The sequence below is a fragment of the Sylvia atricapilla genome, chromosome 3 (assembly GCF_009819655.1).
Source record: "Sylvia atricapilla isolate bSylAtr1 chromosome 3, bSylAtr1.pri, whole genome shotgun sequence".
Lineage (NCBI taxonomy): Eukaryota > Metazoa > Chordata > Aves > Passeriformes > Sylviidae > Sylvia > Sylvia atricapilla.
In genome coordinates, this window is record NC_089142.1 from 51,286,526 (window position 1) to 51,314,089 (window position 27,564).

Consider the following 27,564-nt stretch of genomic DNA (forward strand, 5'->3'; position numbering starts at 1 on the left):
ACACATATCCATGATGTAAATGAGAGGAAGGCAGGATGTTTTTAATGCTTTCAGTGGACAATCAGATTAGTCTATGAATTACGAGAAATTATTATCCAGATTACCACTATTATTACTGGACATACATTTATCTCACGGTTTTAAAAATGTAACCATCAAAAGCGCTGCATAGCTATTCGCTTCTCATTTCAAAAATAGTCTTTATTTTACCACTATGAGATAAGACACTAAGGTTCATTTAAACTGCTTTAAAAATAAATTATAAACATTAGGTTTTGATTTCTCCAAAAGATCTAATTACAAGCACAAAAATGTGTACTCGTTTCTATGCCAGTCTGCCCCTAAAGGTGATCCCACAACATTTCGCTGTGTCATCTGTCCATGCAGTTGTTCTATAGGTATCTCCATACATGATATTGTAAACAGTTGACAACAAATTACATCTGATGAAAACAGAAAGAGTGAGATATTTTGGATTTAAGCTCATGGGAATGATCTCACCAGGAGAAAAAGTGTCACATTAAGACATGAGTACCTTCTACCATAGCCTGAAAGGAAAGAAATAGGCTGCAAGGATGAGTAGAAGGTTTAGGACTCTAACATGAACACTTAATTGAAAATCAGCTACAGTTCTCAAGCTCTGGGAAAATTCTGTCATAAATGTTTATCGAATTGCGTGAGATGTCATGAAGAAATTAATCCTGACTTGGTTTATTGATATTTTAGATTTTTTATTGCATGATAAGGAATACAAGGCAAACTTTAATTACCTTACTTTTCTCAATCTAGGAAATGTCTTTCTATGTGTGTCAAAAATGTCATGTTTGAATATTGTATATAAATTGATTTCTTATGATAATATCAAATTATGTGAGTTTTCTTTCTTTCCAGATCTTCTGAGTTCAATTTGTCTGCAGTGACCTTAATAAAGTGTCTAAATATATCTTTCTAGATAAAAAGATAAAATACTTGTAAAATTTATTATTATTATTATTATTATACTACAGGCATCTCAGACTGGTGAAATTCCAATTGGATATGGAGAGAAAAAATGCCATCACAGAGTGCAATATATGGAAATTCCATTCCTATGACTGTTCATTTCCTCATATCCATATACCAGTCATTTGAACAGCAGGAATCCTGCAGTCCAAGATCACCAACACTCTGTTAGAGCTTCTCAGTGCAGCAAAATGTCTTCAGCTAAATCTCATTCTGCTCAGATATGACACCATTTGATAGTGATAGTAAAAATAATTCATATAAAGTAGTTGTCTTTGCAGAGTTATTTGTTATGAAAAGTAAATTCCAATCAAATGTTTAATGAATGTTGGAACAAGACATGGATCAGCAGAATGAGGCAAGACTCCCAAATATGCTTTTAGAGAACTGAAAATGTAGTGGAGTCCAACCAATTTGCCCAGGCTTCCAGTTTTGATGTGTAAGTTGTTACAAGTTAAAGGTGAGTCCCTTCCCAGCTTTCAGTCATTACTCTCCAGACATTGGGCTGTGACTGTTCTGGGGAATAGTTTCTCTACTTAGTATGTGTGCAAGAAAAAACAGCAACAAACTTTTCCTTAAGCAAGAGCATCTGAGGATCAAGAGGTGAGGCTGTGTAACTGTACTGAACAATGGAAATGCTGATTTTCTGGAACGCATTACTTGAAATAAAATACTGATGCCCCACATAGGCATTCTTTCCTAAGGAGCACAGTGTGACACAAGGGTTCATGCATGCTGGCAATTAATGGGGCCTGGGAACATTACTGGGCTCTGGAATTCAGATATACCTATTCTGCAACATGTTTTTGGATAGCCTCTGACAACTTTGACTTGTGCCAAGCAGCAATGTCTCAAAAAATTCTTTGGCTCAATTCAGGAATTGGCAGGGGCCAGGGACCACTCCCAATAGCTGAGACATATCCAGACCATTTTGACCTTGAGGAAGTGTACTGGATGTGGATCTCTCTAGGAGAGAAAAAAATCACCTTCACAGAGAGAACGGTTAAGTTGAGTTGGATTTAGTAATCAAGATGTGGCCACATAACAGAATTATGTCAAATGGGAAAAAAAATCTGAACAGGATTTTGATTACCTATTTGGAACTGAATTTTTGACAGAGGAAGATGGAATTAATGGATAATAAAATGAGACTTTAAAGAAAGTATATTTTAGTAGCCAGTATATATTTCAGTTTTTTAATTGCACTCAGGATGTGGCTCTTTATTAAATAATTAATTACTCAACATAAAGTGAAACTCTAATTTTGCATTAGGTTGATGATATTACTTATGAAAAACGTATGCTACAGTATATTCAGTGATTACCAGTTCCTGTGCAATCTTTTAAATTTAAGTATTATGTCACACTGACAGTCAGCCAGTTTCTTTTATGATGCATAAGAAGAGAAGAAAAGGAGAGATTACATGGGCAATGACAAATCTATCTATCTAGCTATGTTTCACTGTATCTATGTATTTAAAATCTATTAACACTATCAAAAATAATTTTGGAACTCTACATAGAATCTAACTTACAAGTAAAACACATTATTGTGAGATACTCCCTCAACACACAGACAACAAAACCAGGCCTCTACAGATAACCTAACAGCCTTGGGAGTCCATCCTTCTATTAAGCTGAAAGTGAGGACCAGTAGGTAAAAACTGAGGGTGTAGGAAGGAAGGATACAGACTAATATTTTACATGCTCTTTTGAAAGGGAGTAAGGGGAAGGATTAAATTGCTCTTCTCAATGCACCAAACAATAAGTAGCAGCAACTTGATAGCCTTCTATTTTTAATACATAAAGATTTGAGTTCATCCTTTGTTGTTGATGATGATTCTTATATATGTTTTTATGTAGTAATACTATAATATATCTTTTATACATGTGGAGGCATGAACATATAAATGCATACCAATATTTATTTAGAATGAATCATAGAAAGGCTATGGTTCAAAGGGACCTTGAAGATAACCTATTTCCGAATTCCTCCCATGGTTTAGTGATGTCTTCAAACAGAAAATACTTGATTTGGTAATTAAACAGGTGTGAGAATCATTGTTGCAGACTCCTGGAGATTGTGTGAACATCAGTTGCTGCGTTTTCACTCAGACACCAAATCCAATTAAAGTCACAGCTGGGAATTTGTTTGATGTATTTTTTCTTTTCCTGTGCGTTTGTATCTCACACAATGCAAGTGTGCATAAAAAGTGTACAAATGAGGCAGGCAAGAGAGGCGTGGATAGAGCTATTGGTGTTTTGGGGTTCTCTGTTTTAACCTAAAGAGGATACCATGGGTCCAGAAATTAATGCAGCATATTTTATCGGCATGACAGGCCTTGCAGTTTAATCTATTTACAAAAATATGTCTATTGAGAACTCTCTTACATAGATTTTTACAACAAAATCTCTCCTTAGCTCAATCCATATTTGTGAAAACTGTTCTAATTTTCATGTTCAGAAGACTGAAGTCATTAAGGAGTTAAGAGCTAAGCATTAACAGTTTTGTTATTATATGTTAAGTAAGAAGTCACACAGCCTTTCCTGACCTTAAAATAAAATTGAATTGAAAAAACTGAAAATTGAATTTGCTGCCTCCACTTCCTCCCATTATTTATCACGGGCAGTTATCAGGTAAAAATAAACCTAGTTGTTATGTTTAGAAATATCAAAAGATGAATCTCAAAGAACTAAGTACCAGGACAGTGAAAATTATGGGTTGTTGTGTGGTAATGATGGGTTATTATATGCATAGTGGAGTAGAAAAGGACTGTAAAGGCAAATTATAAAATGAAAAGACATATTCAGTCTTTCTCTCTCTCCCCAAATAACCTTTAATAAATTGGTATCATATGCAGTAACCCCTGGCATAATTAGCATGAATATCAGGAATTGTCATAGATGCTAATTTTTTTCACAATATGAAATATCCAATTAAAACAGAAAAGAAAACGCCGCAGCTAAATACTTGCAGCTAACAATTAAACAGAACAGAGGGACCTTATAAGCTGTTATGACGAAAAGTAATAGACACTGACTATGCCATGTGAGCACTGCTTAGTAATTTATGTTCTTTGTGTTTCGTTTATCAATGGTACATACCACTGTTTCAACCATGCTTAGTCCAACTACATCGAAGAAACATTCAGTGCTCAAGTCAGAATAGCTGTGATTCAAGAATGCTATACTTTATGTTGTCTTCAAAAAAGAGTGCATATGCCAGTTTTTGCAGAACAAACACAGCCTAACACGGATAAAATCAAATTACAGATAAAATTGCAAATTGTGATGATCTCTCACCATTACATATATTTGTGGATAATGAATATATGTAATATAGAAATCACTGGAAGTCAAACTAAATCCACGTATCTCTGTCCCCAAGCCATAAAGTTTTTCATATCTCTGAGTCTTTTTGCTAGAATGAGACCAACAAAAAGTTAATGATTATGTTACCTGTCTTGTCTATACTTGAAAATCACCTGAGACAGTGAATCCATAGCTGTTTTTCAGAAGTTAGAATTTCAATAATGTAGTCTGAAGTTAGAGGAAAAAGAACTGAGAGGTTTATTAGACCAAATATCAGAGGAGGGTGTAAAGGTGAAGAGGTGTTGGCTCCTAACTCCTGTTTGTTCACTGCCACAGAAATCACTGGGAGCTAAGAGCCACGGCTGTAGTTATGAGAAATACTGGAAGAAAAACCTGCACTACTGGAGATAATGATTATTTTAAACCAATAGTGCTTTGATAACTACTGATCCTTGTTTTCCTTTAGTTTTGCCAGGGAAGATGCTCTATCCTTTTAAAGAAGTTATTTTTAGGATAAAGGGTCCTGGGATTCACTGTCATGAGTTTCAACCTTTGTGCTCAAGGCATCCATCATGATTTTTGGGTAAATTACTTAAATTACCATGTCTTTCCATTCAACCTATAAATGGATCTAACAGAAATTAAAAAAAAAAAAAAATACTGTGAGCATACAGCAACTCAAAATTCCAAATCTTAAATTCTATGAAAGTGGCAGCTCTAAAAGCTGAGATTTTGTTCTGATATAAAAACTGTTTATGTTTCTTTTGCTTCAATCATTTGAATAGGGATTATCTTCCACATTTATTCAAGAAAATATTTCTCTCTCCATTTTTTCTTTTCCCTTTTCACTCACTCCCAAAACACTACAGCAACTGGAATGTATTTTTTTCCAAGTGGCACTACGGTTTCCTTGATTGAGTCAACAGATGTTCCTGATAATATAATTTGAAATCTTATCAAAAATTTGTCATTTCAAGTCTTCATTTGAACAAAATTCTTGTTTGGACATTTGCAGCATATTTCTGTAATGTATGTAGGGTCTCTCATCATCAGACATTTAAAAGTTAACTTTTAGACAGTTATATCTAGATAAGTCACCCAAGGGATCCATTTATAGTAAATGGAGAGAAATTGGTACCTTCAAAGGGTGATTCATCTTTTCTATCTTAGGCATCTTTCTTAGGATGAAATTGTCCTCTGGAGGCCTCCATTTCATACCACTGGCTATAAAGACAGCTAAAGGTTAAAGCTGAGCAATTAAGTTTTGGGTATCTAAGTGAGGTGCAATGAATTGCAAACATTTTATTTTGCAGCTGTCCATAAAGGTGATGTTTCGTGACACAAAAATATTCCAGGACTAAAAGAGTTGTGCCTGGTTTTTCATATTGTAAATACAGTCTGGTATTGCATTGCTCCGCAAACTGCTAACAATTATATGAATGAATCTCACATATACAAAGGGTTTTGTTTTTAAGCCTAACTAAAAAAAAAATAAAAAATCACTGTTTTTGTATAATATGTGCGGGCATTGAACACTTTTTGAAATCTCTTATTTCCTTTGTCAGATAATGCTGGGTGTATTGAAGGACAAAGTGAAACAATAGGAATGAAGGTGAATTGTCAGAGGGAGGAATAGAAGTTTCTGATGAAGAAAAAACAAAGCAGTTTTGACTCATTATAGGTATATGTCATAAATTATGTGTCTTTTTGACAGGGCAGATACATGAAGGAAGAAAGCTGACATCAAGAGAAAGACGCACCTGGAGAAAGAATGCTGAAAGGAATGGTTATGCCACAGCTCACAGTCCCAGAGTCTGCAGATGAGATGAATAAGTAGGTGGGCATAGAACAAGGCAGGGAGAGCATGTGTTGCTTAAGGCAAGGCAGAACACTCTTCTGTCTACTGCATTTTATGTTCTCAGAGCAAAAGAAGTGAGGAATTCCTGCTAAGCTGAAATGTTTCATTATGGAATATATCTTGTCAAAGTACTTCTATATCCTTTCTATGCTCTTTTTAGCTATATGATATGGTAAACTGTACCATTACTGTTATTGAAAGTGAGCCTCCTCATTTTCCAGCAGAGACAGGATAGAATTCTATATTGGGATGAGAAGAGTAACTTCTCGTTTCACAATAGAGAATAGGTTTTTCATTTTTTTAACAAAAAATGCAGGAGAAAACAGGAAGCCTTTCAGAACACTTTTTTGTGTGTGTGTTCTTCTTGATTTTTAAGTGTATTTAGCATTCAGGAGGTCTTTAAAGGCATGTCGTATAGATGTCACCTATTTTCCTTGTCATTAAAGTTGAGAGAGATTCGATATATGACGATTAACTTCCTTAAATTTTCAAAATTATATTCTAAAGGTAACAGATTCATTAGCTCACTCATAATTTTAGTTATATAACCCGGGCTTATAAAACCGACTAAAGGAGAAGCTTGTGGCTTACCATGTCTCATAAAAGACAGATGTTCATTTGCAACCCATGTAGGATTCCTACTTTAACAAAATGGTTGCCATTTAGGATGCTGTTGGCCATCTTGTTTGGTTTCATCAACTCTGTGCTGAGGCCTTGACTCCAGCTTACTCTGACAACCTTCCTATATTCATTCCAAGTGGGCCAGCCCTGCTTCTATCTCCTATTTTCTGCTTACACTTGGGTAATGACAGAAGCTCCTCATTCATCCATGCAAGTCTCTTGCCCTCTTTGGTTTCTTGCTCATTGGGGTGCATCATTCTTGAGGCTAGAGGAAGTGATCCTTGAATATCAACCAGGTCTCTTGGACCCCTCTTCCCACAGGATTGGTTTCCATGGGATTCTTCCAAGCAGATCCCTATAGAGGCTAAAGTCAGCTGTCCTGAAATCCATGGTTGCAATCTTACTTGCTGCCCAGCTTCCTCCTTGCCCATTGCTGAGCTCCACAATCTCATGATCACTGTGACCAAGGCAGCCCCCCAACCTTCACATCTCTGACAACCTTCACATCTCTGACAAGGCCTTCCCTGGTTGTCACTATGAGGTAACCAGCACACCATTCCTTGTGGGATCCTCCACTACTTCTGTCAGGAAGTTGTCATAAATTTACAGGAGCTTCCTGGACTGTTAGTGCCTAATTGTGTTACTTCTCTGGCAGATATTAGGGTGGTTACATTCCCTCACAAAAACCTGTGCCTGTGACTTTGAGGCTGCTTCAAGCTGCTTGTAGAATGCTTCCATTTTTTAACTTACTTGGTGTGACATCAGTATCTGTTGTAATATTTCTAATTGAAAATCAATTATGACAATGAGTCATTAAATGCAATTACTATTTTACAAAGTCACTTGCTAAACTTATTTTCTACCTTTTAAATAGGAAGCAATTTATTTACTATTAGCTGTTTAGGAGGGGTTTTTTTGGCATTTAACTTTTGCCTTTCTTTTCTAAATAGCTTACTTTTCAAAACTGAAGTAGTTGTGTCTTTTGATGATCCTCCATTGAAATCACCCTTCATTTTGAAACTTGTTTACTGAACTATGGGAAATGTTTATAGTACTAAATAGTAGTAATGAAATATAATGCAAGTGTGAGAATAATTTTGTTACTCTGATCTCTCTGCCTTCAAAGATGAATTGGTTTGTTTCCATTAAAATCAAAGATTTACACTCATTTGCATCAGCAACGGTTTTTGGCTTTCTCTTGTATCACATAATTTTGACCCTCAGAATGCCTTGCAGGGAACTATCAAAGAAGGACATCCATTCCTTTCTGCAGAAGCAGAATACCACACATTCCCTCTGTAGCTGTTTCCAATAAAGGGAGTAGTTTGAAATTTATTGGCCAAGTTACAATGAAATGCCACAAGAGTGTTGACAGATGCAGCTTCTTGTGCCAGCATCTGGCTCTGATTCACAGTGGGATGATGTAAACTGGGAATAATGGATAGTTGTTTTGCCTCTGTGGGATGATGTCAGGATTGTATGCTGGTAACATCACCTTTGAGAGAACAATGTCATTTTGGAATTTGATGAAATACACAGGTTTTGGGGCGGGGGCCAGTCATAGACAAGAATCTTGTTAAGATGAGATCAATGCATATCCTCTCATAGTTTCTCATAGCTGAATAGAAGTTTAAAGAAACAATATTTAACACCAACTGATAATGTTTATTGTAAGAATTGCACATTAATGAATAAGTTAGAAAATTTTTTAATAACTCAAACTTAATTTCCAGTTTCTCATACATGTTTTTAAAATTACTGTTCATTATGTCTTTCATTTTAGACTCTCCCAGAATATTACTAGAGAAATAAATACTTCTGTAGTTCAATCATCTCCATTTATGCCATCCACAGAAACAAATGGGTTGGCAAGGATTTCATAATGTAAACAGATTTTTGATAAACTGATCGACAATTAACTATGATGTCTGAAGAAGAATTCAGATGAGTCTTTTCAAATTTTGGGGTACAATATTTCCCTCAGCAGGCAGTAAAAAAGTAAAAAGTTTAAAAAGTAAAACTGGAAAAGTCTCACTGCCTCCCGTATTTTTCTTCAGTAATTAGTATTCAGTATTTCACTGAAACAAATGTCTGGCTTGCTTGTTTTCTGCCATTAGGGATGGGGCTATTGAGTCATTCACACCAGAAAGCATTTCTCCATGGGAAAAAAAATAATATTCTTTAGCATTTGATTTGAAATGTGAAAGCTCATAACTAAGTTGAAAGTTTTTCCTGCTGAATTTCGCCAAAGAGCAAGCTAATAATATGCTACTTTCTTATTTATTATGACTGTTTTTTATTTCTTCTTCTAATAGCACTTCATTAAATATATCCCCAGAGAAACTATATCAAAGTTGTCTCCATGTAAATGTAATGTAACAAGCTGAAATGTTACTCCCTGTCATTGAGATATCCACAACACATCCTAGTCTAATCAAGTAGGAGTGACACTTAAAAATAGTTCAAGAGCCTAAAGTGTTTTGCTATCTGAACAGCGGAGAGCAAGTATTTGGTTCCAGTGCTACAGCCCACCCATGGCAAATACAGGCATTTTTAGTTTCAAAATTAAATTCTTTCCTTGTTCTAGGATTTGGGTGTTTTTTGGTTTTTTCAGTAATATAGTCCTTGATCTTTCAATATTGATGTACCTTTATACCAGTATCTCCCTATTTTTTGATATTAAATAGATAGTACCATACTGACAGTCTTGAAATTCTCTTGCTGTACTGTGTAATAACAGTAGTCCCTTCTCTTTGACAGAGTATTTCTTGAAAATGGAGAAGAGGTAAGCCTTGGAAGAAAATTTTATACATGAAGGATTTTCAGTCTACGCTTTCTGGGACCAAGCAGTCTCTAAGACTCCCCATGGATTAAATCACAATTTGCCTAAATTTCTTGACTCTTAATGTTTGTCAGGGAGGTGGGTGAGTTTCATGAGCATATGTGCAAAAGGTGAGGCTTCAATGATTTTTTTTACTGAGGATGTGAGGTGACTGCTTTACCCTGTAGGATAGTCTCTTGCAATGTACACATGCCAGAAATCCTGGTGAATTTCTCCAAGTCATATATTTTTTCAACAGTAAAAGATAAATAAAATGGTCTATGTCACATTGGCTTTTGTATTGGCTTTGGGACTGGTTTGAGACCCTGGCGTGGAAATACACAAGGAACATATATGGGTACCTTGAAAGGAGCTGATATGGCCACACTCTTTGCAGCCTAGCTGATATTGGAAGCAGCTATGTAGTGGCACAGACTCCATAGGGCAATTGTGTATTTCAGTGCTAAAGTTTTAGAAAGTTGAAATTGTGAATAACACCACATCTGTGCTCCCACTGTCTTTGTTGACAATTAGGCAACTCTAAAGATCATCCAGTAGTGAGTAGGGTGTACTGTGAAATGCAAGTGGTTTAACCAAAACCAGAACAGAGTAAAACTATGCATGCAAAATAAACTTCTAGGTGATTAAAAAGAGAACAAAATCACATCATGAGTAGACAACATGCCTATGAGAAAAAAAAAAAAAAAAAAGCATTTCATGACTAAATACCCAAGACAAGCTTATCACTCTTAATTCAGCAGCCTGAGGTGCCATGCAGAAAGACAGACATGCAAAAATCCAATTTCAGTAGTTGCAAAACAAAAAAGGCATTTCATCAGAATAGCTCCTTGATCTGCCAGAGTAGTGGCTGGCAGGCATTGCAGGGAAAGCAGGGGAAGAGTGGTAAAACAGGCATAGCACAAGGGCAATAAAATAGAGTAGATCCAGTCAACATAGAGAATCATGTGCCTGTGCTGAAAGAGTGACCAATTAGCGCCCCTGAAATCCCTCCACATGGGTGAGGATTTCAGACTCCCTAAAGTAAAAAAAATAGTTATGAAGTCGGGTTTTAAAATTTGTACTAAAATAGAATGCTTTCTCCTACCAATAAAAAATAAATTATGAATAAGAGTATTAGAAATATTATTGAGAACAAAATACAGGAATATCAAACTAATTATCAAATGCATGGGATAGACTATATCCATGATGCTCTGTAAGTCAGTGACTTTCTGCATCAAAAATGCTATCTTGGACTTGAGAAATACCAGCAGAAAAATAAAGGAAAACTGGGAAAATTAAACCTGAAGGAAATGCATTTTAATTTCTCCTTTACAGGTGGACAGAAGGAGTACAAATAAGTTTGGGCAGACTGATTTGTTAATACTGAGACAGTACTGCTTCAGCTGAGTAACTGTAGTTCAGGGACAAATAAGACCAGAAAATCTATGAAAGGAGGTTGAGCAGTTCCTCTGAGAAATTGTGACTTATCACAAGCATGTTAGACAGAAGGTGAAAAATATTTTTAATGTCCATTTCTCAAGAGATAAAATCAGAAAGCAGATTTTTATACTGTATGCAGTAGGCCTGGAGTGGTCTACCTATAAATCTATCAGTAGAACCCAACTGGTCACTGTTGCAGTCGTGATTTTCATGGTAAGTGTTTCCAGATTAGAAAAAACAAATTTATGGCTAAAACTCTGCTATTATCTATGGTAAACTGCTGAGAAGCTCAAATACTTCTCTTTCATAATAATTAAAATTTAAATCTTAAAAATTATTTGATATTGATATAATTATTGTGGCTTAAAGGAGGACATCCATAAAATTTGTCAGTATCAAGGACAAATACCAACCAGCAAAACAAGGAGCAGCTGCATGAAGCAGCTTAGCAAAAATTCTTCCTTATATGGCTTCCTTGTATTCCCTGTGTACATTTAATTCATTTTTTATAGCTAAGACTGCACTGTCATGATGGAACTTTAAGCAAGTGAAGAGTATTTCAGTTTCATTTTTTCGAATCAACACAAGAGCATTAACTGACCTCCAACAGATTGATGTGACTGACAAAATGATGTGTTAATTGATGTATTTTTAAAGTGTATTTATTAATAAAACCTAAGGAACTGAGCTTTACTTTTAATATCAATTGTCTGAGCACTGTAAAATGCCATATTAAGTGAACTACTTTTCTATAAAGTCTTACCAAAAATTTACATAAATATAAAAAAGCCCTAATCTTAGAAGTAATTTAATCCCTCAATTGATTTGAACTCAGAACTCTTTGTTTGGACAAAGTTCTTTACCATAAAATATATAGACAGATAAAAAGATAAAACATACCAGATTGCAAAGCTAATTGGATATTAAGGTTAATAAAGGGTGTACCCCCCACATTTATCTATTCAGTAAAGTGAAGTACAATGATTCTGTTCACAAAAGTAGAGTGTAAAATGAGCACTTTGCCTGAGAAAGACAGTAACAAACTAACCGAGTACTGTTTGGTGGCACTCAGTGATTTCCATAAAACAAGTCTGATCATAGCTGACCTCTGCTTTGCTTCTCAGAAACACTGAGTAGTGTTTCTGGAGTCTGGATGTTTTGGCATTGCCTTTCACAGCTAGTTGGTTGACTAAAGCTTGTTTTGCAGGAAATGTTTTTGTTTATTTTCCCTCCCACAAAAATGTATCTAGCTTCCAGACAACAACCATCGGCAGCATTTAACTTCAGGAGTCAACAAGTGACTTGAGAGGCAAAAAAGCTGTTGCTTTACAGTTGGAGCCCCAGGTGGACTTTGGGAGATGTTAAGGGGCAGTCCTTTTCCATTTCACCTGAAAATTAGATGATTTAAGATACTTCATGACTTATTTCCTCTTTTTGGAGCCTAAACCTGTCAACCTAGTTTTTCATTCACCTATAAGGCTGTCTGATCACCCTATGTCCATTTAATGTCTTTCAGCTCTGTAACCTGTGGTTTCTTACCACAAGTCTGTCATAGCACACTGGTATGACACAAGACAAACACTGGAAGGGAAGAGTCAAGTCTTATATCTTCTGAAATTCAAGCTACAGACTTCCCTCTCTATCTCACTGCTCCCCTTCAAGGTTTTCCCAGTTTTCTTGTAGCTGGAAAGGTCAAAACTGAAAGAACCCAAACCTTCCCTTCCTAGAGCATGTCTACTCTGCCTCAGGAGAGTGTCAAACAGGCCAGGGAGCCTTCTGGGGGAAAAAAAAAAAAAAAAAAAAAAAAAAAAAAAAAAAAAAAAAAAAAAAAAAAAAAAAAAGCGCCTTTTTCACAGCTGCTTGTAAATGTAAGGACAACTGAAAAAATGATCCTGAAGAACTCCATGAAAGTATTTCTCATGTGATTTGTTGATGGTACGGCTGTGTAAATCCAGAAACTAAGTCATTCACATTGGTTCAGGGCATTATTTTTAAAGCAAAGCATGACAGTCTCTGGAAGGTTTGGCTAATCATTGTCATGCTCTGAGCCGAACCAGTCCCTCTGTTTATAACTGGCTGTTTTGAGAAGTCCTAGAGGTGATGCAGTATTTTGTTCTGTTTTAATGGAACCCACTACCTCTCCATGTCACTCTTTGAGAACAGAACACACAAACAGAATCCCAAGCTTGTTCATTTTCCCTCCACAAAAATCTGTGTCCTCCCTCTCCCCTTTGTGAGAGTCTTTCTTTCTGAGCTACATCCTTAGGACTTCCCAGCTCTGTCTGAACCTGGCCATGTCAAGAGAGAATGTAAGCCACAAGATAGATATAAGTAAAAAACCAACAAATTCAGAGTTGTACCAGTGGAGAGTTTGTTGAGCTCTCTGAACTGAATAAACAAACATTTCTCTCCTTGACTCTTTTCATGAGTATTATTGCTTTTCATTCCTAAGGTTATGTCCTCTCTATGATATGTCTAGACTTCAGCAAGAAAAATATTTATTAAATAAGGTCAGGGTAGACTTAACACTATGAGAATGATGCTCAGCCATGGGCAGTAGCTCTATCTTCTTTTTCAGTGAGGAATTAAGTGTCTGTGTTAGAACAGATTAGCATGGAGATGTGGGAAGAGAGAAGATATAGCACAGAAATGGTGGATCAGCTAAGGTATTTTATATACTAGCAACAATGAAAGTTCTATTTTTGAAGCCTTTTGGAGTTAAGCCTTGCTATTTGTGGAGAAAAAAAAACCCCAATAAAACAAATAATAAGCTATTAAAAATAAGCTCCTTTCTCTTGCATCTCAGCCAAAAGAAGCATGGAAAATTTTAGCAATTTCTACAGCCTTCCATAGACTCTACTTTAACATAACCTTGATTTTAATTCATGCATTGTAGACAGAAAATTAGAAGCTTTAATAAAACAGCCATTAGCTCTTATGCTTTATTAAAACTATTTGCACACTCTTTGTTGCTCTTGTGAGACCTTTCAATAATAAAACCCACACTTTTAATACATAAAGGAGCAAAAACTCTCAGGGAAACAGAATAATATTAGAACAGAGTTCAATGATATAGGAAAGTACCTGGATAAAAATCGCCTTGCGCAAACATGTCAATCACATAGCGACAGAATGCATATTGATCTAACAGAGCAAAAAGGAAAAGAAGAGTAATGAAGAAAGCAAATTTAGAATGTCATTTGTATTTAACAGTGAAGATTAAGTTGGCAGCACAAAGAAATCACTGTAGCTTTTTCATAGGTAATCTTACTTATTATATATTTGTGTTTTTTCCCTGACCTTCAAGTGACTCACATGTTCAGAAAGTGACAATTTGTTGTCCAGATCTAATTCAAAACCTCTAGCCAAGAACTGCAGAGGTTCCAGTGTCCCAGAGCTATCACCTCGTTTTCTGGGCCAGCTTTGCTTGGCATGTATCCTAACCCCATGTGCAGCAAACTGCTGCCTGGCCACAGGTCCCACAGACTTTTCATCATCTGTGAAGATCAGTTTCACAGACAGCTGATAGAAAATTTTAAAAAAAGGTTTTGCATTGCAGTATTTTGTTAATATGTTTTCACCTGTATTATAAATATGTATATTTAGTGAATGGGAATATAAAGAAAACTGTGTACTTACACTCCTATAGCAACAAGATTTTCCACAGATTTCTACTGTTTTGCTACAGAATCATTTTCCAAACACTAATCTTTCCAAATACATATGTATATATTAAATTTGTGTGTACATATATATTCTTTTTTCTTAAACTATACTCTTCAGAAATTAAGGCTTTTGAATCTAAACAAAATCCTGATTCTGCAAGTTTTGATTGTCTGTTGATTCCTCCTATACATGAACAGAGCTGGAGAGCTTCATAAAAATTTCTAACATTAAGAATGGTGAGGAAAAGTTATCAGCTTTAACTGAGTGCAAAAGAATTTCAGTATTGCTGGGTTATCCAGCAGGTCAGAAAACACAGCTTGTTTCCTCAGCACACTCTAAGGGGGTACTTGCTTTGAAAGCTAATGTTGTTGTCAAAATGCCATCTCTGGTAAGCTAACTTAGTTCTCTTCTGTCCTTGAGCGAATCATATTCATCCATCTGTCCAAGACTCTTCTAGCACAGTTCCTACCCTGTAGAAGCTACATCTCTTCCTCTCTCCACCTCCTGAGGCACTTCCTCTCTGTCCTACTCACTTACAAAGCCACTTGCTTTCCCCATTGCTAATTCCAAAATAAAATTATGCTGGCTTTAGAACAATCAAAGTTTTTTAAATGCCATTGCTGTTACATTTAAATGTAAAACGTAATTCCCAAGTATATGAAACTTGTTATATTATTGACTTTCATACATAGGTCATTGTTACATCACTATCACTTTAGGTTGAGGCATTCCTGTGACTGCTGCTCTGTTATGTTGACTGATACAGCAGTCCCTGGATGAAGAGCTGGAGCTTTCAAGTCATTATTTCCTATGCTGATGTAGAAATTAGGAAAAGTTTTACCAACTCAACAAATATCAAAACACTTTTTCTAGTTGATAGAAGCCAAGGCAGCTGTTTTGTGTTAGAGAGATGGCAAAGGTAATACTAGTCAGGATTGTAGAGCCTGGGGCAAAACTTTCAGATGTACACAGGACTTTGGCTGTAAACACTGCCTTTAAAACCTCTAATGAATATTCATAATAATTTTTGCTTTCATATTTGGGAATTCAAATTTATCTTTCTGGCTGACTCTAACTTTGCATTCTGTCCTTAAGGCTGTGGTATCTGCCCTAAGTCTATATGATAATTCTAAAAAATCCCCCAAAACCCAGCATTTGTGTGAGACACCGTCTACAGATCTGTTTTCTTAAGCCTACCTAAAGCTACTGAAGCCAGCAAAATGTTTGCACTGACATTAACACAGTTGCATTAGGGCCTCAGTGAGTATTTATAAATAAAATAGAGCAATGCCAACACTTTAACCCAGAAAACAAATGGTAGGGCACAGTTCTTGCACAAAAAGCTGCTTTTCATAGCTCTTTTTTGGCAAAACAAGTTGCATCTATCTGTGCTGCTTGTTGGGAAGATTTCCTGGACCATTTGGGGCATTCTACAAAAGACTGCTAGAGGACATGGAACAAAACTGTAGCAGAAGACAGTACACTATATGGACAATCCCAGGGCAGACCACAAGCCTGTGCTGGTTCTAATTGTTGTGATAGTCTGAGGGCCTCGAATCACACAATTTAATTGATATTAAAACAATCAATCCTTTAAACATAGTAGTGTAGACCAGAAATAAACAAACCAGCCTGTGCTGATCATTTTGTTTATCTTTTTTTGTTGTTGTTGTGTATTGTTGTGTATTTTTTCTCTTTTCTTTTTTGGTGGCTTTATTTTATTTTGTTTTGTGGAAATGTAATTTGAATATTTTTTTAAAAAAAGTCTCATTCTTAATTGCACCTCAGAGAAAAGTTTTTGTATTAATTTTCTCCTCATATTTCTTTAGCAATTCAACCCAAAAAATGGGATTTATAAAAGAAATTGAAGGCAGAATGTGAAACTCTCAATAACAAAAATATAATTTCTATATGGCATAGCAAGGTACACTATAACATCCTACTTAAGTTCATAGGAACGCTACCAATCAGTAAAGATTGAAATCTAAAGAATTTGAAATAAATATGATTTTTCAATTGACTCTTCATGGCTAAAAATCCATTTTAATTTAAACTCTTTTATTGAAAGGAGAGTTTCACACTTTAGTTTTCACCTAAAACTCCATAATGGTGACAAAAATATTCATATGAGTACTAATAAGTCATGTCCAAATTTGAGACTAGGTTCTTAGTGATAAAAATACCCATAGATGTTTCTGTTGTTGGGCTTAATGTGATTTACCCAGAGAGGTGACTTATCTTTTAAAATCTAAATTTCAGTACTAAATGATACAGCAACTCTTTTGTGATCACTGCTGTACTTTTTACATTGTTTCCGATAAGCTGGCAGAACTATTCCCTTGAGCAAGTAAAAGTGAAGATTGCAGGACCTGGAAATCTCCACAAAACTGCATCAACTTTAAAATTATGTTCACTTTGGGTCACAGTGGGACTGAAATATAAAAATGAGTTTTTTAGAGTATCCAGCTGGGCAGCAGTGGCTTATGGTGGAAAAAGGAAGCACGACAGTAGGAAATGCAGCTTTCGTTAGATGTGCACAGCCCTGTCTCCAGTGATAAAGGCAGTTCAAGAGGCTCCTTCCTTCCTCCACTCCAGCTGCTTATTCTCATTTTCACCTGCTGGGATTCCATGCACAGCTACTGGGGTCACACTCTAAAGCAGACTTGCAAAGTGATCTGTTAATGTTTGATGTCAAGATGGATAATTTTGCTGATATTTATCAGCTAAAGTTGTTGTTGGGAATCCCACAAAAAAAAAAAAAAAGCTCTACCACAATTCTATTGGTCTCTGTAATCTTTGATCCCTGCTTAAAATATAAATATTTTGCTGCCATCTGCACAGCATTTCTTTTTGAGAGCTTTATCCTGGACAGTATTGAGAGGATCCCACTGCGCACTGAAACTCTGCCAGAGCAAACAATAAATTAAAAGAGATTTTCACCTCCTGAGCGAACTGAACAATTTTCTGAACTTTGTCCTTGGTCACAGAAATCAATGTGATAGATGCTGCTTTGATTCCATGCCTCAAAGGTCCCAACATTTCAAGTAAAAGATAAAATTAACCTGAATATGATTATATACTAAAAAATACTAGTTCAGCACACTATGCATGTCAGAAAGTGGGCTATGTCTCAAACTCTCTCAGTTTTTCAGAAAAGTATAATTTAGGCAACTCCTAAGGGGTCCAGAGCAGTGGTTATGAAAGTCTAAGAGAATCTGATCAGGCAGGCTCAGATATCCAGGCAGGGACGGCTTCTTTGATGTTCAGGCACAACGATTTATCTGTGGTTAAAAGCTGAAAGGATCAGATAGGTGCACTATGCAACACTGAGCTGCCTCTTTCAACGTTAGAATAATCCTGCGGCTGCAGTGTGGCAGTTCATACAAAAAGCCAGGTCCTGCTGCCTTCATTCATACAAAATCGTATTTAGTGCCGTGGAAATGCCACAGGGAAATCAGGGAACCAGTCTGTGCAACCTGGGAGTAGAAGAATCCAGGCTTACTCTGACAAAGTGGAGCATACAGTTAACACCTCGTTACCTCTATGGTGTCAATGCACCTTGATTCTTTGTTTTATCATGTAATTTCTTCCTTCCACCAGACTAATGGCATTTATTCATATTTGGAAGATCTTTGGAAGCTGTTCAAATTAAATTATATCAGGTATGTCACTATGTTGTACAATACCTGGCAACCTGACAGTGTCTCTTACAACGTGATGCCAGATAAATAATTTCATTCCCTTTACACTGTCACTACTTTCAATATGGTTACAGAGGACATATGCAGATGCAGAAAAAACAAAACTCTGAATAGGTCATTGGACAGTCTGAATTATCAAAAATAACTCTGCTTGCAATCTACTACATTAGGTGCTACTGAGCAAATCCATGAAGTCTCAGACCTATCTGAAGAGAAATTGGTCCTTGGTAAAGGAGGATTTAAATTAAAATGAAACTTTAGCCATGACAAAATTCTAGAACCTTCTGATTATATACATTAAACTTAGTTTATTTTCTGTAATCATATCCTAGCAGTGTGAGGTTCATGTGGAATTTATTTGTAAGGCACTTTGGTTCTACATGGGTGGAGTTTGGTCTTTGACAGATTTAACTCAATCCTCTCTCTTTCTTCCCTACTACCTTTTTAGGGTCTTCATCTGTTTCCTCCTCATTTTGTTTACCTTTCTTGTCCGACTTAGTTACAGTCTGAAGAGCTTTCTCCTCCTTAACTTTCGTTTTGGCCTTTATTAGTCCAGTTTCTGTTGTTTTTGTCTCTGTCTGCTTGACCTTCTCTGCTGTCTTTGCTTCTCCTTTTCCATCCTTCACTTCCTTTTTAACTTTTGCCTCCACTTTCGTGCTCTTTACTTTCTTCTCCTCTGCAGGTAAAAAAGAAAAAGCTTTCAGTGCCATTCTCTGCCCCCAACATAATACTCAGTGCCATTTACTTTATATTGTGGTATTAATAATGAGCATTTCTTCATTATCAACAACTTGGTAAGATCTGATGAAAACTATAACCCCTTGAACCAGGCAGAATTATCAGAAATATGAGATTCAAAGAGGTTTTATCTTCAGTGCTATACCATGTACTTGGCTGATGCTAAATACAGTAGAATATAACAAAAATATTAAATATTTCTAATATGATAGTTTTTATGGTATAAACTAGGGAGAAAGGTGTTGGCCATTAAGCAAATAAATATGAGAGGTTCTATATGAACAAGTTTAGACTTCAGAGTTAAACTGCTGTAAGCTGGAAAAATAGTGCTTGGTCATTTTTAAGGGCTGCTTTCATGCATCAATTCTAGGTGTCAGTCCAAGGAGTTCTGAGTTCTTCTGTCTGACTCTACAGCTGTTCATGGGCCTGAAAGTGCCTGAGACCAATTAATGAGATGCCCTTCAGCAGAGTGAGAAGGCTTCCTAGGAGAATTAAACAATTGTAAATATCAGTAGCTGAAACGACACAGAGCTGGGTGAGACCCAAAGTATTCTTTCTGCTTTTATGTATCAGCAACTTTTTTTCGCCTGAGCCATCCACGCTCCCAGCATGTGTGTTTCCAGTTCACTCCGGTGGAAAATCCAATAGTAATATAAACTACCACTGGATATCTTTTAAACTGATCTGTTTAGTGAAAAGTGCATACTCCTGTTTTCTTCATAGATCTAAATGTCCCCATTCTTGAGGCAATTCTTGTATGCTACCAAATTTATGTTTTCTATAAGGCTCTAGGCTTCTGTTAATTCACCTAGATGACTGAATTGATTTTATCAATATGTAAACTGGAATGTATAACTATTGCAAACCAGAATTCAAATATTTATATAAGAGCAAAATACCTGTCTTTGTCTCTCCCAGACAAAGACAGGTATTGCTGGCTAGTAGAGAATTAATTTTCTTTAACTAGTAATAGTGAAAATGTATGTCAGATCACTTTCAGGTAGGCTTACTTGTTTTTGAGTGAAATGGTGGTTTATACTGTTATACTCAATTTGAAATCTCAGCAGATTTTGAGAGAGATCAAGCATAGAACTAACCCCTGGATGTTCTAAAGTAATTTTAATTCTGATGATATATTATTTTCATTTTTAATTTCATGTAGCTGATTTTTCATTTAAAATCTTTGCTTGAATAAAATAAAAGTTATGAATCCCGATGTCAAGTCAGTATAAAATATTGTAGTATAGATAAATAAATACCTTTGGGAGGAGGTTTCTTTTCAGCTTTTTCATGTCTTTCAGGTGCATCTTTTTGAGTTACTAGAAATGAGAACAATTGTATATCAGGAAAAAAACCCCACAAAGAAGAAAATATTGCCAAAACACCACATCATCACTGGAAAGGTCACATTTCCTTATATTCCTGTTTTTCAGTTTTCAAAATTCTTGTTTTCAGATCCATATAGCAGGGTAAAAACCACCAAAATATCTGTTGAGACTCCCTTACCAGAAGACAAGTGAGTCACACAGATCTGAAGCTTCCTAGGGAATGTTTTTACTGCATATTTCAGAAGAAACAAACTTGCTCGTGTCAAGTGCTGAGCAGACATGGACTTGGCCTTGTGCTCCAGCCAACAGGAAGCCATGTGGCTGTGTTGGTCTTACAGAAAGGTGTTTTTCTTAGCTTGGGCTCTTTGTCCACAAACACAGCCATAAGTCTGGTGCTCACTTCAGAGCCCAGCTTGAGTGAGTTCATGTCTGCATAAGATACACTGTGTAAACACACATACGACTAGGTTCCAGAAAGGCTGTTGAAATTTTACACAGACCTCTATCTTTGCCCTCCTGGTCACCATCCAGACAGAATAGCAGAACAAAAACCAGCCTTGAGAGTTAATTACACTTCTTTCTACTGATGACTACATAATAGCAACATCCTCTCCAACTGAATTCCATCCTGGAATTCCAGCCCGTATGAGATGCGACTGATATCTAGACTTGTTTTTTTTTTTTTTTTTTTTTTTTTAAGATGTTTTTAGATTATGTGTTTAAAAAACATTTCTGTCACTGAGGCTTTCTAGAGCCTTTATCATAGCCTGAAGGGTTACCTTGAGTCTTTGTAATAAGCGTAAAGAAAACCTGCTGACTGTGTGGGAAGTAACCACACAATGCTCAGTATGTCCATTCCCTAGAGCTGGCCAGGACGTGAACATTTTCATTTCCTAGGGACTGCAAGTGGTTGAAATAGCCCCTCAGCACGGCTGGTAGCTAATCCAGTTTAGAGCAGACACCAGAGAAAAGGGAGGAGGGCTTCGCAGTGGAAAGCTCAACAACACACTGCTGGCAGAAATGCACCTTTGGACATGCTGAGGACAACTGTCCTGAAGTCCTGATGCCATAGGGATTCACAGCAGGGAAACTACCCAAGAGAGGGCAGCATGTCAATGTCATACTGCAGCTACAAATCTCTGCAGCTACAGTGTCCAAATTCTTCATAAAATTTTCCAGCCAACTGGAGTCGTGGCTGTTATTAAACACATTAAGGCTCTAAGTGATTATTTGGTTAGCTAGCAGAAGATAAATGGGTAAAGAGGCTGGCTGCTTATTAGGACTTCATCAGTTATTCTTGGAAGTTATTTGCTTTTCAAATCAACACAGACACTATGGGCATTTATTTTCTCTGGCTTACTTCAGCATGATTTTATTTTATGGAAAAATCCCACACATTCAAGCTATGCACTGAAAGTAAAAAAAAAAACAAAACAAAACAATATCTTTTTAAAAGAGAGACTGGACAATGGCTACCTTTCAAATTTTTTAAGGCCTTATGTCTTCATTCTGCATTTTCTCTTCACTTTTACTTTCTGTTTTACATTCTTCCTTAGACTATGGCCAAGTCAAAAAAAGGGTGATTTGTACAATATTATCTATTTTGTCTGAACAGTCAAATTAAACTTAGTTAATTCATGCATCTCAACATCATGAGATTAATTTCAATGCCATAACAAACTGATAGGAATATACGTTGCACAGTATTTCTTCAAGAGTTAGCTGAGTAAAATAAAAAAGGCAAAGACTGAAACTGAACTTCATTATAGAAATATCTGCCATGGAGAAATATCTAATCTCTGAGAAAAACATTCACATGTCAAGAACAAATAAATGTTAGTCTTTAAAAAATGGCATAATAGGGCAATGTGACTGGATTTTAAAATTTCCCTGTCCAAACCATAGCAAAAGATGGAATTATCAGTCAAAAGAATAGTGAAAATCATCCCTCACACCCCCATGATATTGCTTCAAAACATATATGGTAATTATTAGGTATGTAACTCTTAACTAAAGCCACTGCTGCCATAGAAGACAGTGAAAATAATATATTGAAAAAAAATGTTATTGAAAAAAATAAAGGTGAGAAAATGAAATTCTATTTTTGGATATGATGGAAGACCCAGACTGAGAGACAGCAAATACTCTTGCATTAGATCTGCATCAGGTTGAAAACTAAAACACAAGAGAAAACCTTCTTTCCAGGCAAATTACTGAATCCCTTTGTGGAGGAAAAGGCATCAGGGAATGCAAATAAAATAGTCATAGGTTTTGTCTTTAGCCATGCAAGAATGATTTGTAATGAACGCTGTGCATCAAAACAGAACAGCAAATAAAAAAATATGCTGAGCAAGACTTCACTCAGGGGCTGATCAAGACCTGCTCAAGCAAAAGTGACAACACCCAAAAAATGTACAACATGAACTCGAAGAGCTTTGTGCTTTAAGTACTTATCTCCACACCCTCCCAAGGTTTCAAGCACTTAAATGGTATAACTTTTAATGATGATCTGCAATACCTTTAGATGGTGCTTTCTTTTCTTGTTTTTCTGGTTTTTCAGGTTTCTCTTTGTGAATACCTAGAAATAAAACCAATAATATTAATGGTCATTAAAAAAAAAAAAAGATGCATTTAAATGAGAAAAGGGATCAAGGAACACAAGTAGGCACCATGATTATGCATGCAAAAAATGAGAAAGATTGATTCAGCTGCTGCCTGCAAAAACATGGTATTGGAGCTTTCAAAAATTCATCTGCCATCACTGAAGTCTTTGCCCTTGGCTGGAGGAGCAGCAGCCTTTCTAGCTCCATTGTCATCCCATAAAAAAAGATAGTCAAGAAGAGTCATACTTATTTATATTGTTTAACTGGTTTTGTTTCTTTAATATATTTATATACTATAATTTATTGGTTTATTTTGGTTTATTGTTATTTTTTAGCTTTCTTGTTTACTACTTTGGTTAATTTCTGAAGGATTTTCTGAACTCCACAGAACAACTATGAGTTTTTCCAGCTATGAATGATTAAGTGTTATAATTAATTACAAATCTAATTGCAGTGACTTTATAACTAATGTTCTTTGGGGCTTTTTGTTTGCTTTTAATTTCCACTTTACAAATTGGAATTAATGGCTCTGTGGTTCGTAGATTTCTGTCTCAGGTTTCAGAATACACCTGAGCTGTGTGGTAGCCATTGAGTGGTGGGTAATCTGAAATATTCCCCTGTGTGGGCTCTGATTTGCTAATTCTTTGTGATTAGTGTTTGCACAGTGAACTTGTCCACAGATGTGCAGAACTGATGTCTGCATGGGCTGATGTGCCCTCAGGTGTCCTATGGGGATCACGTCTGTGAAAATATGCAGTTCCCTATTTGAGTACGGAGTATGAGATTATCTTAGGAACACAAAAATGTATGCATCAGCATTGAGCTAATGTTTTAAAAGAAAGGAACAATTGGGGAAGATAAAACAGTGCTAGATACCTATTTATTGTAAGTAACTACTGAAAGAATTAGTCCTGGCCTACTTAGTGGCTATGCAATGACCCTGCACAGTATCCTATTTAAAATGTTTTTTTTTTTTTTTTTACATGGCCTTCCTGATTACCTCTGTGAATGGGTTGTCAGGTGCCTTTTTCTTGGATGACCATAGTCTCTTAGCAACCGTTCTTATTGCAAGTGTTGGAAATACTCAGTGATTATTATAAGATTACACTAATCCAGAGTACAAAATATATTATCTCCCTTCCCAGAAAAAAAACCCAACAAAAAACATGCAGAAGGAATATTAGATGCTACTTAGTATGTAAGACGGAAAATCTATTTTATGATTTCATTATTTTTATTCATATTATTTATAACTCTTTTTTTCTCCAATCAAAAGGGATACTTAAACAGAAATTGAGTAAAGAATTAGCTTTGGGGTACTTCCCAATGTAAAATAAATTCTGACATTACATAATTACCTGTATGCCTTTCCTTTTTTTCAGGTTTTTCGTGTCTTTCCAACTTGTCTTTACTTGTCACTAGGAAAGAAAGAAAACATTATATACATAAGAAAAAAAAAAAAAAAAAAAAAAAAAAAGGAAAAAATTAGGCGTCCAAAACAATTTCACCAAGATAAGCCTTAGGATACTAAGTGGCAGAATGTGTTAGTGCTGAGCTGCCCCGTGCATATTTTCCCAGTGTACATCATACTACAGGGGTGTGAGCAGCCAGCTCTGGCTAACAAGTTACTGCCATGGTAACATGCCTCAGCTGTTTGCTGCATAACGTCATCTCTTGCAGTTGTCTGTCAATTCCAGAAGAATTTCAGAAAACTGTCAATTACTAAGGCGCAGCTCACAGTAAATGCTGCTGCCTGTGGTAGAAAGAGGGCTTCACCTTGGCCACCCCATGCTCTGTCAGACACAGGTTGTAAAAACCCTGGAATCAATCTCAGAGCATAGGAGAATCACATGGGCAAATGATACATCTGTGACTTGCCAGCTGGCTTGAAATGGATAACCAGTAATGGATATGGATAGCTAGTAATGGATACAACTGAGACCAGTCCCTGGCAATGATGATCTCAGAACCATAATTAGTTCCCCAGTATGCACAAAGTAAAACTAACATTATGACACTGAAAACTGCATTATGCCATACACTCGTTCACAGAACATTTTCCACTCACTTTTCTTAGGATTTTACACTATCATTTCCCAGAAAACGAAAAATAAGTGTGTGGGTTTTAGAGCACTTCTGAAAGAGCAGCTGCGAAAACGCAAGCCTAGCTTAAGCCTAACTTCTGTAGAGATTTCATCCAAGTATAACAAAACTCCTTTTGTCTAACACGAGGAAATAAGAAACTCCTTTTGCAGTACCATGAATTCCATATGTAACTGCATGCAAAAGAAGAGTGGTGGGCAATATTCAGGCTTCCACATTTTTAAGCAATATAGTGATGAAATACATGAGGATTAGCTGACATCTCTGACTGAGACACTGTTAAGTGACTGAGACATTTCTAATTACTCTCTGTGTCATTGAATAACTTTCTTAAACTTCACCCCAGCAGCTGATTCCAGATGAGAAGAGGATGCTATTTATACTCTCCATTATCTCAGTCTTGAAAAGGCAATGTATTTTATGTAGGAAATAATCAGCAAAAATACAGGGATGTAGTCTCTGGAGTCTCCCACTTGCACTATAGTGAAATGGACCTTAAAAAGACACACATTCATAGTCTTAGTTTTGAAATTTATTGTACAGTTTGAAAGTAAAGTTTAGTAGTATTCTGAATACAGAGAATCTCTATACACAGTAAGGTCTCCATAGCAGTTTTGGCAATAGTTCACTAAATATAACTAATAGTTCACATCAAGAAAAAATACCATTAGTTAGATAAATATTAATAGAATTTATGGCAAGTTAAGACAGTAATATTGTAATTTTTTTTTCCACTGGTTATCTGAGTTTGGAAAAGCCAGGATAATTTTGGAAAACAGGATATTTTTTTCCTGTTCTAAGAAAATTAATAAAATATTAAATATTGTTCTTCTGTGAAATCAAATTTTCCACATGAAGACAGAAGTCTTAAAGATAAATTCATGTTTTTATATGGGAAATCCTTGTCTTTGCTTTGTCATCTATCCAAATCCCAGAAAAAATCTCCCATGTTATCACCAGTCTATTTTCTACTAATAAATCTTCATTCTAACAGACACCTCAATTTATATGCATGCCATTAACTTTTAAAATCAGTCTTGTTAGCTCAAGGCACATTAAATTACTTATATGAAATGGAAAAACTCTGATCAGAGACCATTAGAAAGACCTGGTCAAGCACAGCTTTCAGGAGGTGCACATTCACTTGTGTTCTTGACCTGAATAAATCTGCTGTGGCTGGATATTCAGTCCTCCCTTTTCTTTTTTTTTTTATAATTTATTGTGATCATTGGCGGTTTGCTCTTCCAGAATGCATTTCTTCCTCCAGCCCAAGACTTCATTAGCTATAAGTTAGTGCAAGGGACACATTCTCAGAAGAATTAAAGTGTTTTGGCTAGTAGGTGCACTCCACCAAAATTCCATTTTGCTAAAAATAGCCTCACAAAAGGAAAACTAGATGGTGACTCTTGTAACCATAAGAGCTAAGTCATGAGTTGTGGGTGGAGAGTAAACAGTATCCTGATTCTGACTCCTACAAAGGATCTGTAATTTGTTGTTGGCATACGCTACCAGGAGGTTAAATTTTCTCTAAAACCTCCCCACAATGTCTGAAATTATTCTGGAGGAATTTTTTTTTTTTTTTTAAACCAGATTTCCAAAGCAGAACATCTACAGGGACCATTTCCAGTATGTTATAATTTACTCATTACGTTTTGGTGCAAAATATTCTCAAGGACAAATATTATGCTTGTATTTATTCAAGAAGAATAAAAAGGACACCTATTTTTGCTCTGGGCATTTTTACATAACTTATTAGAACAGTAAAGAATTATAAATAAATATCTGAACACAATTTCAGCTTTTCTGCACAGTGATGAATTCAAATTGTTTTTAAAAACCTCCTTAAAGCTGGTTTTCACAACACCTCCTCCATCCTTAAACATTATTGGAATCTAGAAGAACAGTCTAAGAGTCAATAGATTAGACTATTTTGCATCACTGATTAAAAGACAAATATCAAAAGCTAAATACATACCCTTTGGGGGTTCCTTCTTCTCAATTTTTTCTTGTTTTTCAGGTTTGTCTCTGTGTGTTGCTAAAAATAATAAACAAATAAATAAACTCCAGCTCACAATAAATCTGTAATATAGATGTATAAAGCAAACTTTTTATCTCATGAAAATGATCAAGGAAAAGCATTTGCAAACCCAAATAATGGATTTTAGCTCTGAGTCACAGGTACTTGATGATGCATAGACCTTCTTAATGTCGATATTTAATTCCAGGTCCAAAAGAAATTTATTTCTTGAATAAGCCTTCAGATATTAGACTATATTTTTCTGAAAGAAGTGATTATTCAGCAACCTCAATCTAATCTGTCCTTTCTCTTTTGGTCCCATTACACAACCACCCTGACTCTAAGATTTCT

At 35.9% G+C, this 27,564-nt stretch overlaps 1 protein-coding gene across 1 annotated transcript in view; it reads right to left on the reverse strand.

Annotated features, from left to right (window-relative positions):
• Positions 1 to 27,564, reverse strand: part of TRDN (triadin) — a gene marked incomplete at its 5' end in the record, with an annotated part of 223,267 nt that overhangs the window by 125,267 nt on the left and 70,436 nt on the right. The window contains 6 exon segments of the mRNA XM_066315329.1: positions 14,142 to 14,201; positions 18,906 to 19,100; positions 20,422 to 20,481; positions 23,009 to 23,068; positions 24,452 to 24,511; positions 27,172 to 27,231. Coding sequence (XP_066171426.1) covers positions 14,142 to 14,201; positions 18,906 to 19,100; positions 20,422 to 20,481; positions 23,009 to 23,068; positions 24,452 to 24,511; positions 27,172 to 27,231 — 495 coding nt within the window.